At 38.7% G+C, this 16,241-nt stretch overlaps 1 protein-coding gene across 14 annotated transcripts in view; it reads left to right on the top strand.

The window, feature by feature from the left end:
• The window catches only part of LOC144649638 (histamine H2 receptor-like), a 37,996-nt gene extending 22,446 nt beyond the window's left edge, over positions 1–15,550 (top strand). For 9 of the 14 annotated variants that reach the window (XM_078509174.1, XM_078509177.1, XM_078509173.1 and 6 more), the window contains one exon: positions 14,114–15,550. In XM_078509174.1, coding sequence (XP_078365300.1) covers positions 14,114–15,217 — 1,104 coding nt within the window. In that variant the 3' untranslated portion in view covers positions 15,218–15,550. The other 5 variants (XM_078509186.1, XM_078509184.1, XM_078509182.1 and 2 more) reach the window with 5 other exon arrangements.
• The last annotated feature ends 691 nt before the right edge of the window (positions 15,551–16,241 follow it).

A 16,241-nucleotide genomic window follows, 5' to 3' on the forward strand; every position in this document is an offset into this window, starting at 1 on the left:
AAAAAATTTGACGCCACAAAGAATCTAATCCTTTACATTTATTAAAATAGGGTCCCCTGATTGCCAAAAGTCGTCTCTTGCTGAAGATTGTACTGAAGAATGTTCAATAGAAAAACTGAGCGGTAAAACAAGCACTTTGAACTGCAGAACGTCGCTTTTGATGGAAAGAAATATCCAAGTTTGTTTAAGAGTTGCTTTGTAGTTCTGTTTCTAGTTAAACAGATTTCCTTGAATAAGCGCCGCATCGGGACTGCGGCGCCGGGGGCGGCTCTTATTAACTTTTTTGTCCGAAATGCGGCGCTTATTCGAGGGCGGCGCATATTCGGGGGCGGCGCTTATTCGAGTAAATACGGTATGATATTACAGAGGCTTTCCGAAGAACTCAACGCAATATCCCCACAATTCAAAGCCCGAACCGGGATTTAAAAATCTCAAAAAAGTGTTAATATGAATTGTAAATCCACTCATAGCGGTCTGGCCTTACCAAAACCTGGAGAGAGAAAAAGACAGTGGGCAGATAAATTCGAGAGTACGCTGTTGAGCAGATTCTGTGAAATTCCCTTTTTCTCTCATAAGCCCTCCCAATTCAAGGCCCATATATTTCTTCCAAGTCAACTGTCAAAGTTTAAGGCCACTTTTTTCCTACCAGGTTACCGTCTTGAGAGTTTTAAATTTTATTAAATCTTGGTGACACTGTCCCTTTAATTCATTAATGTAATTCAAATCAGTTTATGAAAACGTTTTTCAGAAAACAAGAAGTTTTTTAATGTCGCTTTAAGCCACCGCACCCCAACCACGGATATAAGACCTACCACATTTAAAAGCCCACATTTCGTACCAAACTGTACAACCCCAGGGCTTACCCCAAGCAGATTTTTGCACTTTCTTACACGGTTGGGGAGCGTGATGGCCTTATAATGGTCACTGCGCTGGACTCTGGACCAAACAGTCCTGGATAGAGCTTTTGGGGGGCAATGCGTTAAGTTCTTTGGAAAGCCTCTCAACTACCAGAGTCCCTTTCCTAGCCCAGGTGTAAAAATGATTACCAGTCAATCTTTAGCTTTTCGGGAAGGGAGGTAACCCTGCGATGGAATAGCATCCCATCCGGGTGGAGTAAAAATACTCGTTGTCGCTTCACGTTGCGGAAACCGGTATGAACTCCGGCCTGATGGGCCACTAGGCTCGTAACCTGCCTATTGAGAGACCTGGCGGAGAACTACATAAATGGACCGGGCGGCCATAAATTTTTTATCGTGAATTGAGGCGCGGCGCTCCCACATTAAGGGGTGACATGGCATAACGAAGAGTAATTGATAATCCATTTCCCGAACTGTTCCAAATTCAGGCCACTGTGTAAAAGAACAAAAGAGGATACGAAGGCACCACTTCCACACCCCCCTCACCCCCCCCCCCCCGAGCCCCCTCAAAAAAAAAAACAACACCAAAAAACACCCCAAACTCCCAGCTATTATAAATGCAGATTTACCGCTCAAAAATAAACCGGTATTTCTATGCATAAATGCTTCTGAAACAAACTTCCGTGTTTCTCGTGCTTAGAAATGGACTTAGAAATAACTCTGATCATTCATTGATTTTTATCTGATCGCCAAATGAATAAACTTAATTAACGGAGCTCGAGCGCAATCTATAAATACACGTCAAGCTCAAACGATGTTCATTTCACAGCAGTTAGAATTTTACTCGAGCTTCTGTATCTCTTCGACTTTCATTGCTGATAACGAGCATTCTGCCTGGAGACACAAAACTTCGTTTGGCAAAAAGGTAAGCGAAAAGATTTAGAGGAATCTTTAAGCGTGAAATAGTTAAAGATAGGCACTTTAAGAATTCCTTAATTTGCATATTTGTGAAAACAGCCAGATAACACAAACAGTTTAAGGGCCTCTTCACATGAGCCCGGTTTACGGGCTGTCTCGGTTACCAGGACAGATTTTGACGTCTGTTCATATGGAAAATTTTAGCCCGGTTGACGAGGATAAAATTCAAGAAACGAAACCAAAATTGCGACACATGAAGTTGCATCTTTTGCGACTATCGTAGCTTTATCGACCCTTGTTACTTTATTCATAAAGCTAATTCGCATATTTCTGAAGTGGAAATATATCCAAGGCAAAATAATGCCATTTTGACCTCCCAGTTAAGAAAGGGAAGCTATTTTTTCAAAAAAAGTTGCGTCCCGGCGGCCGGGCTGGAGTGTTCATATGGAAAAATTTTCTTCCCGGTTGCCGATATCTCGTTTGCAGAAACCGAGATATCGGTAACCGGGCTGGCCCGCCTTCTCATATGAACACATCAAAAATTTTACAAAGAAAATAGGAGTGGGCCGATATCTCGGTAACTGGGCCAGCCCGGTCAACCGGGATCATACCGGGCTGGCCCAGTTACCGAGATATCGGCTCACTCCTATTTTCTTTGTAAAATTTTTGATATGTTCATATGAGAAGGCGGGCCAGCCCGGTTACCGATATCTCGGTTTCTGCAAACGAGATATCGGCAACCGGGAAGAAAATTTTTCCATATGAACACTCCAGCCCGGCCGCCGGGACGCAACTTTTTTTGAAAAAATAGCTTCCCTTTCTTAACTGGGAGGTCAAAATGGCATTATTTTGCCTTGGATATATTTCCACTTCAGAAATATGCGAATTAGCTTTATTAATTATATAGCTGTCAGTAAATCCTATATTGTTAGCGCAGCTATTTTTCCTTAATTTCTGAGAACTGTCCATTTGGGATTAGGGTTTCACTTTGTTTTTTTTTTTTTTTTTTTATTTGGGATTAAATTTGGATAGTTTCAATTAGGACTTTCAGGTAAAATGCACAAACTGTCCAATTTAAGAAAAATTGGACAGTTTTGTCTCAGCCAATCAAATCGAAGAAAAAACAACATGTGACGGATGTTAGCCAATTAGCACAAAGCATAGCGTCAGCCCTGTAAACTTGTCTTAGTTGACAATGGCGGAATTCAGAGGCAAGTTTGCTACGTTTTTCCATTCTTTTCGAGCTTTTCAGCAATAGTTACAAGAAAGAGAAATTTTCTACGTTGTCAGAAGAGGAGCTAGCTACACTAAGAAGCAAAAATCAAGAGCAAAACACCTCAAATAGTACAAAACTTGGGTGAACGTAAGTGCAGCGAAGCGAAGCAAGAAATCTGTTAGATATTCATAGCCATGAGCTAGATGCAATTCTTTCTCGTTTTTTGCCGAAATCCGAAAAGAAAAGACGGCGATGAAGTACGAACGAGATAGTGGAAAGGAGTTTGTCAGATTCAAGAAGTTTTTACGCTCTTCGGACACTTTGTTTACGACTTTCATTGATTGATGCAGTGTTTTCACTCACTTTGTAGCAACCTTCGCAAACTCAGGTGAATAAAATCGCACTGTTTTGTTTAAGTTTGATTTGTGAAGACAATGCTTAGTTGCATGTGCTGTATTATGCCTACTATTGTTAATTGCTTTTCCCGTTCTAGACATATGTTTATTGTTTATGCTGGATTGACCGACTACAAGCTATATAATTAATATGTAACCGGACTACATGCTTGTCCAATTTAGAAATAATTAGATTCAAAAAATTCCTCTGACAGCCAAATTGGACTCGGCCTACGGCCTCGTCCAATTTTGGCTGCCCTCGGAATTTTTTTCATCAAATTATTTCCAAATTGGACAGCATGTAGTCCAATTACGTATACGAATAAAGTAACAAGGGTCGATAAAGCTACGATAGTCGCAAAAGATGCAACTTCATGTGTCGCAATTTTGGTTTCGTTTCTTGAATTTTATCCTCGTCAACCGGGCTAAAATTTTCCATATGAACAGACGTCAAAATCTGTCCTGGTAACCGAGACAGCCCGTAAACCGGGCTCATGTGAAGAGGCCCTAAGTTATGTCTGACAGGTATTTTCACTAGTATAAAACCGTTCTATGACATTCTTGCTTTCCTAGTAATTTTTAAAGAAAAAGTAAGAATGACCCTGTTACGGAATGGGCAATTTCTTAAACAGTAATTTGGGAAATGCGAGCAACAGAAGTTCATGTGAAACGAATACTTGAATAACAACAACGTATAATCTCGACAACAAATAAAATAAAGTTGCCGACCTAAAAATTTGTAGAAACGATCGTACGCTCAAAAATCGCCATATCTTTGGCAAAGATCATGTATTTGTTTAAGATAAGCAAAGAATACCTGAAAACTGCTTATTATAAACGACTGTAACCCTTTCATGTTTCTCCCGATTATTTGCTGTTAAATGAGCTAAACCGCTGAAATGGCGCTGAAATGGCCAATTTACTAGAGGTTCCATAATTTTTTATTCTTAACGGTTACATTTCCCCAATTTTTTTATTAATGGAATCAATTCACCAATGAACAAGCTTTGTTCATGGTAAATGGCTAGTTCTAAATCGAGATAACAGTGGAGTTATTAGCCTTTCATTTTGTAGTAAATTTGAGACTGTTCAAAACATCGTTAACATACCTTCGAACTTCTTGGCCGTTGATCATCCAAACTCAACATTTGCCGAATCTATTTTGATATATAGAAAGAAGAAAGATAGTTCTTTATAACTATACCAAGTATGATCGAGAAACTGTGACGGCAGGTTCAGTGTCGAAGTAACAAGAACACCTTCGATCCGCCATGTTGGCGAGCCGTCACGGACGCTTCAAATCGGCCTTCTCGATATTTCCCAAAATAAAAAGAATTGAAACTTTTTAATATACATTTGGTAGTTAGGACCCTAAAACAAGACTGCATGCCAAATTTCAGCGAAATCGGTGAGGTACGGTGTCCGACCAAAGTTCGAATCTTATAGACTATGACAATTAAAAACTCGGGTTTTACTCCTTGATTAATATTTACGCCGGTTCTGTTACGTCCACTATCTTCTGCATGCATTATTGTAGCTACTCATAAAATGACTGTCATCAGGCTTAGATCTGCAGTGCTCATCAAAAGTCCATGGTCACTCAACAAATTATCACCAAGTGGAAACAAAACACTCTTAGTGTAATGGTGTTTCGGAAAAACAATCGTAATGTTTTCAGGGTGTACTGATGTCTCGGGAAGGCAAAAAAAAAAATTTAGCGGAAAAAAAAGACAAAACAGCCGGTAGATGGGGATCAGCGCAGAAAAAATACCAGGAAACTATATGGAAATAATACACATGGAAATAATCAACAGCACACTGAATTCAAAACATCGCACGTTCAGTGAAGTTTTGAAAAAAAAAAACGGGAAAATGTTCAAAATTTCACTGATCTTCATCGCTAAGGAGGACATTACAAACCGAAAGATTGGGCAAATACATTCATACATTTACTTTAATCTCATTTCAGTCTCAATCGCTTCTCCTTGCCGTGAGAATCAATTTGCCTTTTGTTACTTGTTATCTCAAGATTTTTACTGATCCAGGTCTACAAAACATCCGGCAATCTTTTTATCTTTTTTTTCGCGGCGGTTTTGCATTTATCAGAGCTCCAAAAATAGCATTTATTTTTAAAAAATATTGTCGCCTGATCGTTGAAAAAATTAACATTGTGCTGACTAGTTGTCGTAAAGACAGATCCTGTTTGTGGGCAAAAAGTGTCCCAAGAATTTTGAAGAGGATTATATTTAAGATGCTTTAAAAAATGGCATAGTAAAAATGTTTTTTTACTTGTATTTTTTTCACGCACAGTATGCGTGAGGTTTGAAGTATCGCAATTATACCAACATTGAAAACCTGACTGAAGAAACCAGATCATAGAAAATTTGACAAAAATATCTAAGATGCTAAGATGTTGAGACGGATATTTATCATATCGAGGGATATTTTGACAAACAGTCAGTTTAAAATGGCGGGTAAAAAAATTGATTGTGTAATAATGTTAAAAGGATAAAGTAAAGATTATCTAAACGATGTCTTATTGTCTGGTATTCTTCGTCGAGGCTATTAAGTTGCGCTTATCCCTATGAATAATCAATGAATTTTTATGACTTCAATTTCAAGATTAAGGCTCGAAGACCTCGAACAAGCTTTGAGCTTACCGGCATTCGCCAAATCTAAAATTTGAATTGTTAAATTAATTTGAAACTATTAAAGGGTAAAGTAAAGAGCGAAGAGACAAAATGGAATTTTTAATGTTATCGAATTCGTGTAAATAGCGTCTCGATCGTAGATACTGTTTGGAATAATGGCGTGACAAATTATGTTGCAGACATAAAGTTTAGACTGGAATTAGTAACTATAAACAGCCTTAAACAATACTTTTCTAAAATCCATTTTCTATTCGGGTAAAATTTGTTAAACCCCCTTCTTCTACTTGTTCCACTTACTCGCCCCAGTTCACTATTGGCAAACACAAGCATCCAAATCACATCTGATTTTCAGTCGACTGCGTCTTCTGCTAATCCCTAACAAGAAACAATGCTTTCTCTCTTTTAAAATATTGATACGTCAAAGCAAAAATATACAGGTGTACTCGTCATTAAGCATTCAACCAAAAGAGTACATGCCGAGGGGGCTGTCCGGGACAAAACACAAAACAGCGCCTCAACGGAACATTTTTCCCGCTCTTTTGTTCGCGTGACAAAGCATTACCAGACCTACCAGCTTAGCGAGCTGCTGCGCCTAAAAATAGATTTTTCAGGATTCTTTCCGAGCATATCGTGTGAGGCACCCGGCTTGGTAAGTAGCAGTGATTTACTTTCATATTATAGCTCGATTTTTGGACAAAGACAATTGTTTTAAGTTATGATAAGACAGAAACATTTTGAATCGTTTTAGTACTGATATTTTGCTATTTTGTATGTTGCGGTGCTTAGCGCATTACCTTGAGTTAGTAATTTCTATAACAAAAGTCTCTTGATTTGTTGCCTGAAATATTTCCTAATACGACTTCTCGATACGACCTTTAGTCATCGTTATTGTATGTTTCCGTCGCTTTGTATTTTTTTACGTATATGCATTCGATCCTCGACAACAGAAGGCCATTTGACTACGAATTTCGTATTAATCTATTTCACACCGGAGAAACGTCTTTTTATGCTTGGTTTATGTTACTGATTTTCATTCTTTGCTAACGTAATCATGGAATCAAGCTACAAACAGTAACATTTGTTTTTTTTTTCTTCTGTGAAACAAAAAGATTTCTCAAATGGGTTTTAATGAGAAAAAAAGAGAGGCAATTGGAAAGAAAAACTGTTCTTTTTGATTTGTTTATTTTAATGCTTCAATGCAATTATTTGCCTGCCGCGTTTGCGTGACTCCCAGTTTGACGAAGCAAAAGATGAATGTGACTCCGAAATTTTATTTTTGCCTAACTAAGTACGATGTCCTGACAAAAAAAATATTTATCCGTAAACATCGGTTGGATTTTATACTTTGTTGTTATGACTGGGGAGTGTTCGCCGAGTTAGCTTGAAATATTTCGTTGTTGTTTAGAAAAATGTGGTAAACCATTTAATTGTTAGTAAACTAAAGAAGCTTGTGGTCAGATTTGCGGCAAATTACCAGTTCTTGATTTGTCTACTGCAAGATATTTCTACCCATACTTTATTAGCCGTAGTCAAACCAAACAATAATGTCAAGGCGTAATATTTCAATGACCTTTGTAACCTTAGAGCATGTTTCTAATTCTCTGACGGTAGTAATCACGTCACAGAACATCCAATCATTATTTCGCGCGTATAGTGGGCCCAGGGGGGGTACTCCTTGGAATTTTTGGTGGGGGTGTGCCGCCCGCATCTCCGATTCCAGACCCAATTTCAGACCAAAAAATGTTATTTTCCACACCCGTTTTCAGACCTGGCCTCAAAAATCCATACCCGTTTTCAGACCTGACCTTGAAATGAACGCTGAACGGAAGTCAACGTAAAAAGGATGAATAGGTAAAATTTAGCTGAAATGATATATTTTATCTATTTCTCTTTGTCTCTCACCAGTTACTCGCTCCGGTTGCTGGGAAGAAAAATAAGTTTATGAGCTTTCGTGAACGTTTCCCAGATAACAATACCCAATTTCAGACCAAAATTTTCAAAATCTATACCCGTTTTCAGACCAAAACGGCTCAAAAACCATACCCTTTGGGGCGGCACATACCTATATACCTTATATAGGGGAGTACCCCCCCCCCCGGGATAGTGGGCTGTTCGTTATAACCTGGGCGGATGTGGTCGCCGTGGCATTAACTCCCTGTTCTTGCTTCTTCGGAGATCATCACATCCAGAGAAACCTACTTTACAGGCAAGTTTTACCAGTCTTTTAAGTTTGCACCTAATCGGACTATCTTGTCATTATATTGCTTTCCTTTCATTTGCCTTTACCGAAGAAATAGATCGTCTGCTATAGGTTATAATCTTTGAGAGCTAAGGGTGTGTGTGGCATCGGTATAACCATAGCTTAATTTAGGGTGCTTATCCTTAAGCTTTCTTACATCTACGATTTAAGCCAGTTTGCATTTGATCAACATTTGTGCTCACAACTTAAACCGCTGTTTTCTGTTAACCGGGCTGGCACATTCAAATGATATGGTGTTAGGGTTGAACTGTGGCGAAAACCTTGCTCTCTACAATGTAATCTTATGGCTTGAAACTACCAATCTTCCCAGGTTCTTCCTTTGGTCGGCGCGAGTTCAACTTGCATGATGAGTAAATAACATCAAACAGGTGTGTGTTTGTCAAACACTTTATCGAGGATCTGACCCTACATTTGCGCGCTCACGAAATAGCTTAAAACATTGTTAGAATCAACCCCCTAGTCATTTTTCTGGGGATAGAAAGGTTTCTGGAACACTTTCCAGCGGTTTATCAGTCATCATGGTGCACCTTAATAGGAAAGAGCGTTACAACCTTTTTAGTGGCCTACGAGGGGGCGTTTAGGCGTTTTAAGTCTAAGCGTTCTTCATCAAATTTGTGTCGGCCGTTAGACTCGTTCAGTATCGTTTGTTGTTAATTTAGCCATTTCCTCTTTATATGTACAGTACAAATTGCAAACCAAGCCGTGTTTTATCGTCGTTCATTTTTGTGCATGTGCGTTCTATCCCCAAAGGCCGAAAAATTAATTTTTCAGCTTTCAGCACGAGAATGAGAAAAAGGTGACAGACGAAATGACCATAAGCTACGAAGCTAAAATGGTCATAAGCTAACCGATACAAAAAACATTCTGACAAAATGATGACTTTATTTCACGAAGCATATGCAAGTAATGTTTTTTACAATGGTAAGAAGTTTCGTAGGGAAAATATGCCATTTTTATAGTTTCATCAATTTTCAGGGGCACCCAACAAGAAATATTTACTTTTTTTGGTTACGCTCGCTGAACTATCCAACTACAAAAATATTATTAGCCGAATTTATCAGCCGCTGTTGCGTTTTCAAAAGTCGTAGCCGGCTGGTTTTTTTCCATGCCCAAAATGACATTTTTTTTTCTCTCCGAAACCAGTAGACATTACTTTCCCCATGTCACGAAAGTTCGAGCTGTAGAAATTTTTTGTTTTTAACCACACTTTATTCCAAAAATAGTAGGCGATTATAGGCCAGATATTTACCGAAACGGTCTTTTAGGGGGCCCCTTATTTTTTCTTAGTTTCATGGAGTTGCATTATGATAAAATACAATTGTTTGATTCACTCACTGGTCTGAGCTAAGACATAGTTGTGACTGAGAGCATAAGAATGTGAGCAGAAATGTACACAGTAATATGAAATGTCAAGAATCCTTCAAATGAACAAAATGTTAATGAGAACAGTATAACTGATTGGCTGAGTTCCCCACAGGAAATAAGCTACATATGCACATACAGAGATAGCAAAATTATGCTTTGTAAAAGGATAAGGTCATTCAAATGCAATTCCCTGAAATTCTGAGATTCTGCTCGCCAAATTGAAATGTTCTGTTTGAAATTTAAATTTAAATTTGCTGATAAAAAAAAGCTTAATGAAATTATTCGTGCATCGGTTTGGTCCAATCCTTATATACTCTTGCTTGTCTCAAACAAACATCAAGTCAGACGACCAGTTTTAATGGGTTCCGAAACGTTCCCGAAGTAGCGACTACCCTTCGATAAAATTTAATGGCTTTTAGTAAATCCTTGAATCAGAGATTTTTTGAAAGAAGTCACAGTAGATGAGAAGGCCGGAGTTCATTGTTTCAGAAAGGAATTCTTTAATATGGGAACGAATCGATTTTTCTGGTCTAAACAACTTTTCCGGTACATGTCTTATTAAATCTCGATTCGGATAACAATGTTGCAAAAAGAACTAACCTTCCACAATTTTCTTGAACGTTCTAAGACAGTCAAAAATGAAAAATAGCGAAAACAAACTATCCCAAATTTTTCTCGTAATGCGATTAGGACCCCTTGACAGGGGCGGAAGAAAACGGGTGTCACACAAACTGCATATTAACAACTACGTCAGCAATATAATTCCCATACGTGTAAGTCAGGAGATTGTTTTGACTTCTTATTAACGGTAAGACAATAGCTTTGCACCTTTTAACACGGTCAGTTAACAACAGACTTCATAATAGTCTGCAATTAACAAAATATGTCAATTTACATAATAATCACACGGTATTTGTGTTTATGCACGAAACACGACAAACATTTTTCACCGATACTTCAGTCGATAACAAGAAGCCAATAACTGCTGAAAATCAATCAATCAGTGAAGTATTTTGCCCGAGATATAATTTGTTTAACATCCTACGTACACAGCTAAGTTGTCCATTGCTAGAAGAATCGTATATAAGTCGCGGTCAAACCGCCGGTGAGATTGACTGTGCCAACTCGGAGATCATCAGCATCAACTTTAAACTTAGAAGAAAAACCACACCAGCCGCCGGTAAGAACTACTGATAGTGTGCGCTTGATCAGTTCCTTATCCACTTTACAATAGAAACTTGAGTTTGGCGACTTGGCGACGTGCAGTTTGGTAAGAATTCAGGTAATACCAGTTTCTTGAAATGTCACAACCGCAATCGGACGGTCTGTCGGTAATCCGTTTAGCGAAAAATTCAGCCAGTTTACATATGATCATGTATTGTGTGTAATGTCTGCTTTTGAGCGTGAGTTACTAATATAATCCTAAATCAGTTAGTACCCAAAAGGGGTTCAGTAATGGAAATTATGCATCGATGATATAGTGCAATTACAGCTAATGACACCAGCTGTTCGTAAACTTACACTATAGAAATGTATAAATCAAATGTTAATTTTAATATTCACTGGTTTGCCACTAGAGGATCCTACATGTATCGTACCTTTGTACTGATACTGTGGATATTCCAGAAATTGTCTTACGCGAGTATTTTAATATAATAATTCTAGTCTAATGACATACATTCACTGCGATGCCGCAAATTAACTGAATGTGTATCCATGCATTTCAACAAAGATATCGAGCCAGTGTATTTATGCTGAGAAGAAGAAAAGAACATTGTCCTTTCTTAGTACTTATTTCTATTTAAAAAGGCACGTGCGAAAATTGTTTACAGCAAACAACAATTATCAATTGCTCCCATGCTATCATCAAGCTGGTCGCCAGCTGTAGGTCGATAATTGATGTCTGCAGAAAATCTAGAAGGTTCAATCAGCAACTTTGTTATTTGCCTATTACGACGCAGTAAATAATACTTGTTTAAATTTACGTAAACCGGAAACACACGATAATTGCAAAAGATCATGAGAAAAATTGTGAAAAACTCACTGATCTGAAATCTGAGTTCAAAGTAGTGGCTATGATGTTTCCAATAGTGGTGAGGCATTTGATAATTAGTGCTTTCAACTGTGAAATGGTTAAAACCTTGTTTATTTCCTCGTTTCGACTTCTCTTTCAAATAAGCACTGAAAAGCGGTCCTTTTCATGTACACCTCAAGACTCATCACGTTTCAACCGTAGAATTTATTCATTGCTTAATAACCTTTGTTGAAAAGTATTGTTGACATACGCGTGGAATGAAAATTTATATAAAAAATTGCATCACGACAACGGCTAATTACGGAGTGAAGTTTTTAAGTTTAGAGTATAATCTTGACGATAAAAGCGTATAAAGAAAGCTCTTTAGAGATAGGCCTAAAAGCGTATAAAGAAAGCTCTTAAAAGATAGGCCTAAAAGCGTATAAAGAAAGCTCTTTAAAGATAGGCCTAAGTTGTGAAAAAGTACGAAATAGAAAAAAAAGACATAATACTTAACAAAAACATACCCTTAAAACGTTTGTAAAATCATGCCCAAATGATGATGTTTTGCGAATCTCATGTTGTATTCATGGTAATTCTTGAGTTAAAAAACTCAAAAAGTAATAAATTAATGTAAAGGACAGCATGTATTTAAAATCAACATGTCATACCCCTCTTTGCTATTTTGGCCATTTTGCGTTCATTAAGGCTCTTCCTGCGGAAATGCGTGTCTGTAAACTTTATCTACTGTGTCAAGATAACCTTCATTTTTGTGGCCAGTATGGTGTGGTTAAATCAGGCAGCAGAATGTTTTCACTAGTGATCACTAGTCTAGCAGAACGGTTAGCTAGCGTCGAATTGATCTGCACTGTTGATCTGTACTTATATCACTCGACTCTCTGCCTTCGTCTGTGTACCGCCAAAGCTAATTCAACGGAGCATCAGTATATTTACAAGTTGTTGACATTTATTTTCTGTCGTTAAACTTCACTGATAAAACAGTCAAGGTATTTCATTCAGTTTGAAATGAATACTCTCGCTTCATAGTATGCATATAATCACGTATGCTAAGAAGGTCAAATTATAAAACGACACTCCATATATGCATTACAGCAGAGTGTGATAAGTTTCACTTCGTTTAGCTAAACGATACAGTCTTGTCTTCCCGTACCGCGAGTCTTCAAGCCGTGAGTGTGTAACATTTTTTAATTTGTCAGTTTACTGAACTGTCTGGCTTTGGAACATCTTAGTTTTGCAGTCTGCATTCTATTGGGGCTTCCTCGTATCTTTTATTCAGCAGTATCAAGGACAGATCAGGCAGGGAGATATAGAAGCACATACTGATTCAATTATAAGGTAGCTAAAAGGCTCGCTCATTTCCAATGAACGGATTATTATATGAATGGGGAATGGATATCATACCCATCAGGCACAATAAATATATGCATTTTATCTGACAATAGGCTATTGTTGTACTAGAAAAGCTCAGGTCAAAAGGTAACCAATTGCAAAAAACGCATAGAAACCTTTTTAATTTGTTTTTGTTCCATTCTTTAAGTTGTAGTATTCACGTTTTAAAGAAAAACGGATGAAAATTACTGGAGTAAGCAAACTGAGCAAAATAGTTGCCAAGCCATTCAATGTTAATCGCCTAAACTCAGTTTGAAGACATTTTTAAGGATCCACTTCAGCAAATGGATATTAAATAGATTTAGCCAAGCCTAAAAGCTGAGCTCCCAATATGCTAACCAATAATAGAAAAATTAAAGCACTTAAGCCCGCGATCCAATGTAAACCATTATTTGGTCAGCGGTAAACTTCAAAAAACATTCGACCTCGATGAGTTCTATAAGTGAGCGCGCGATATGGTCATGTGATTGACCATGACATGGAAGTCCAATATCAAAGATGTAAGCTGGCATTAACCATAACCTTAAACCGATTTCTGGAGTATAGCCGCCATGTTGGGGCAACTTCGTCGTCGTCGTCGCACGCGCCCGCGAGCCATGCCGCTAGCCATTATGACCATGAAATGCCAAAAGCATGGGTCTGTTAATTTTCTATGGGTATGGCCTCTGCTCTGCGGCCCCTCGGGCCGCTGGGAGCTCCGCTATTAAGTGTCGAGCGTTCAATTCTTGTCTTTTAATCATATTTTCGATTATTTGCCTTTTAGCAAGGTTAATAGATCTTAATAGAATTAATATCAGCGCAGTGCCTTCAAGTAATCTTGGAGGAAATGAATATTTTAGCACAATATATTAAGTCATAATACATGTTTAACGTTTCGGCATTACTGCCCGCAAAAACTAGCACTTCAAGACACCCGAGGTATTTTCATGACTCCCATGGACCCATGGAACCTGCAGAATCTAGTTTTAGCTGTATCCTGTTGCGTTGCACAACACTTAATCGCTATTGGTCTCTTTTGTTTTATCAGATCCAGATGTCGAACAGCACAGACGGTCCACTGCCAAGTCTTTCTCCAGACACTGAATACACAGGGATACCAAGAACACCTTTGGTAGTTATCTTGGCATTTCTCTCATTTGGCACAGTCCTTGGCAACAGCGTAGTATGCTTCGCAATCTACAACCACCCAGCTTTGCGTCACGTGACCTACATGTCAATCTTCAGCCTGGCAATTGCTGACTCTTTGGCGGGTCTGGTAGCCATGCCAAGCTACATCTTCAAAAAGTTTACATGGGAAGAGCCTCTGCAGACAATTGTCTGTGACATTTTTCGTTCTTCCTACTTCCTTACGGGTTACGCCTCCATCCTAAGCTTGTCTGTCATTAGTGTAGAGCGCCTGATCGCCATCAAAAATCCGCTGAACCATGTGACTATTGTCACACGCCGTCGGGTTTTCCTGACACTAATGTTCGTTTGGATGGACGCGTTGCTCGTTTCAGCCCTTCCCTTTATCCCATGGGAATCAAACGATCCTTATAAGGAGTGTAACTACAGCCCGACCCACTGGTGGAGCATCATGGTCATTATAACCAACGTCATTGTTCCATTTCTTGTGATCGTCATTTGCTACACCTCCATGTATCTCACGGCCCAATACCACATCAAGAAAATTTCAAGTAATAAGAAAATCATAGCTCACAACAGTGATCGTTCTCGCAAGGAATATAAAGAACGCCGAGCAAATATCACCATTATGATCGTGATTGGTGTCTTCGTATGCTGCTGGTTTCCATCTTGCTTCTACTATTTTTTGCAGAAAACATGTCCAGAATGCTTCTCTGAGTCATTCCGGTCAAAGCAAAGCACTGTCAATGCGTTGGTAAAGATTCTGACTTTTACATCGTCTTTTGTGAATCCCTTAATTTACTGCTGGAGAAGCCGCGAGTTTAGAAGCGTGTTTCTGAAAATTTGCATTCGCAAGAAGCGGAGCTTTTCTGACTCATTCTCCAATTATATTAACAATCATATTTCACGACGGGGCAACGATGACGACACGAGGCCGCGGTGTTCTACGGCACAGGAAATCATAAGGATTGACAGAATTAAAGATAGCAAGGACAGTCTTGTTTAAATACGAGCGGTTGCGGTATTCAACGACACCGTAAATCATAAGGATTGAAAAAATTAGAGATAGCAAAGACAGTCCGTTGTTTAAATACGATGTCGCGGTATTCTACGACAGAATTAGAGATAGCAAGGGCAGTCTTGTTTAAATTATATTAATTTCCAAGAGTGTCTAACATCGTATCTCGTATTGGAATATTTATACATTGTTGAATAGCAAGGGTCACGGGGACAGAGATCAAACTGAGAGAAGGCATTGTCTTGTTGTATTATCAAATTCGCCTAGTACCTAGGAAATATTGATAAATTGTTGAATAGAAACTACTGGATTTAACTGAAAGAGCGCATTGTTTTGATCTATTGCCGAATTCTCCTAGTTCCTTTCAAAGTAATCTATGGAAATTTGTTAGGAGAATAAAAAATACGAGAGCGACAAATATAAATATATATATTGATGGGAGGCCGCAGTGCCTGATCTAGTAAAATTAGAAACTCAATTATACCGAGTTGTAAAGATAATGCTGTTCGGCTATAAAGCACGCAAAACTGCTCGCGCATTCCAACGGCCTACTATTCGTCGATAACAGGTGCCTGCTGTGTAGCCAATCAGTTTGCGAGATTGCCAATAGTTAGCCACTATAAAGGTATTAGATTCCAATATGAAACGGCTGCTTGAAACAATTGTGTTTCTATATTATGCCAGCTGAAGCTATAAAGCAATGACTTAAAATGGGTCTGTATCCCACATTTACACAACATGGCTTACAGAGATAGGACATGTCATCCATTACATAAAATAAAGATTCATTCCTAGATCATAGGGGAACAGGGATAGCGAGCGCTCGCCATCCCACCAATGTGGCCCGGGTTCGATTCCCGGGCCCGGCGCCATTTGTGGGCCGCATTTGTTGTTGGTTTTCGTCCTTGCTCCGAGGGTTTTTCTCCGGCTTCTCCGGTTTTCCTCCCTCCACAAAAACCAACACTTCTAAATTTCAATTCGATCGGTAATCCGAGAGCCACGGGTAGGTCAG

Source organism: Oculina patagonica, chromosome 4 (assembly GCF_052425735.1).
Source record: "Oculina patagonica isolate OP01 chromosome 4, crgOcupat, whole genome shotgun sequence".
NCBI lineage: Eukaryota > Metazoa > Cnidaria > Anthozoa > Scleractinia > Oculinidae > Oculina > Oculina patagonica.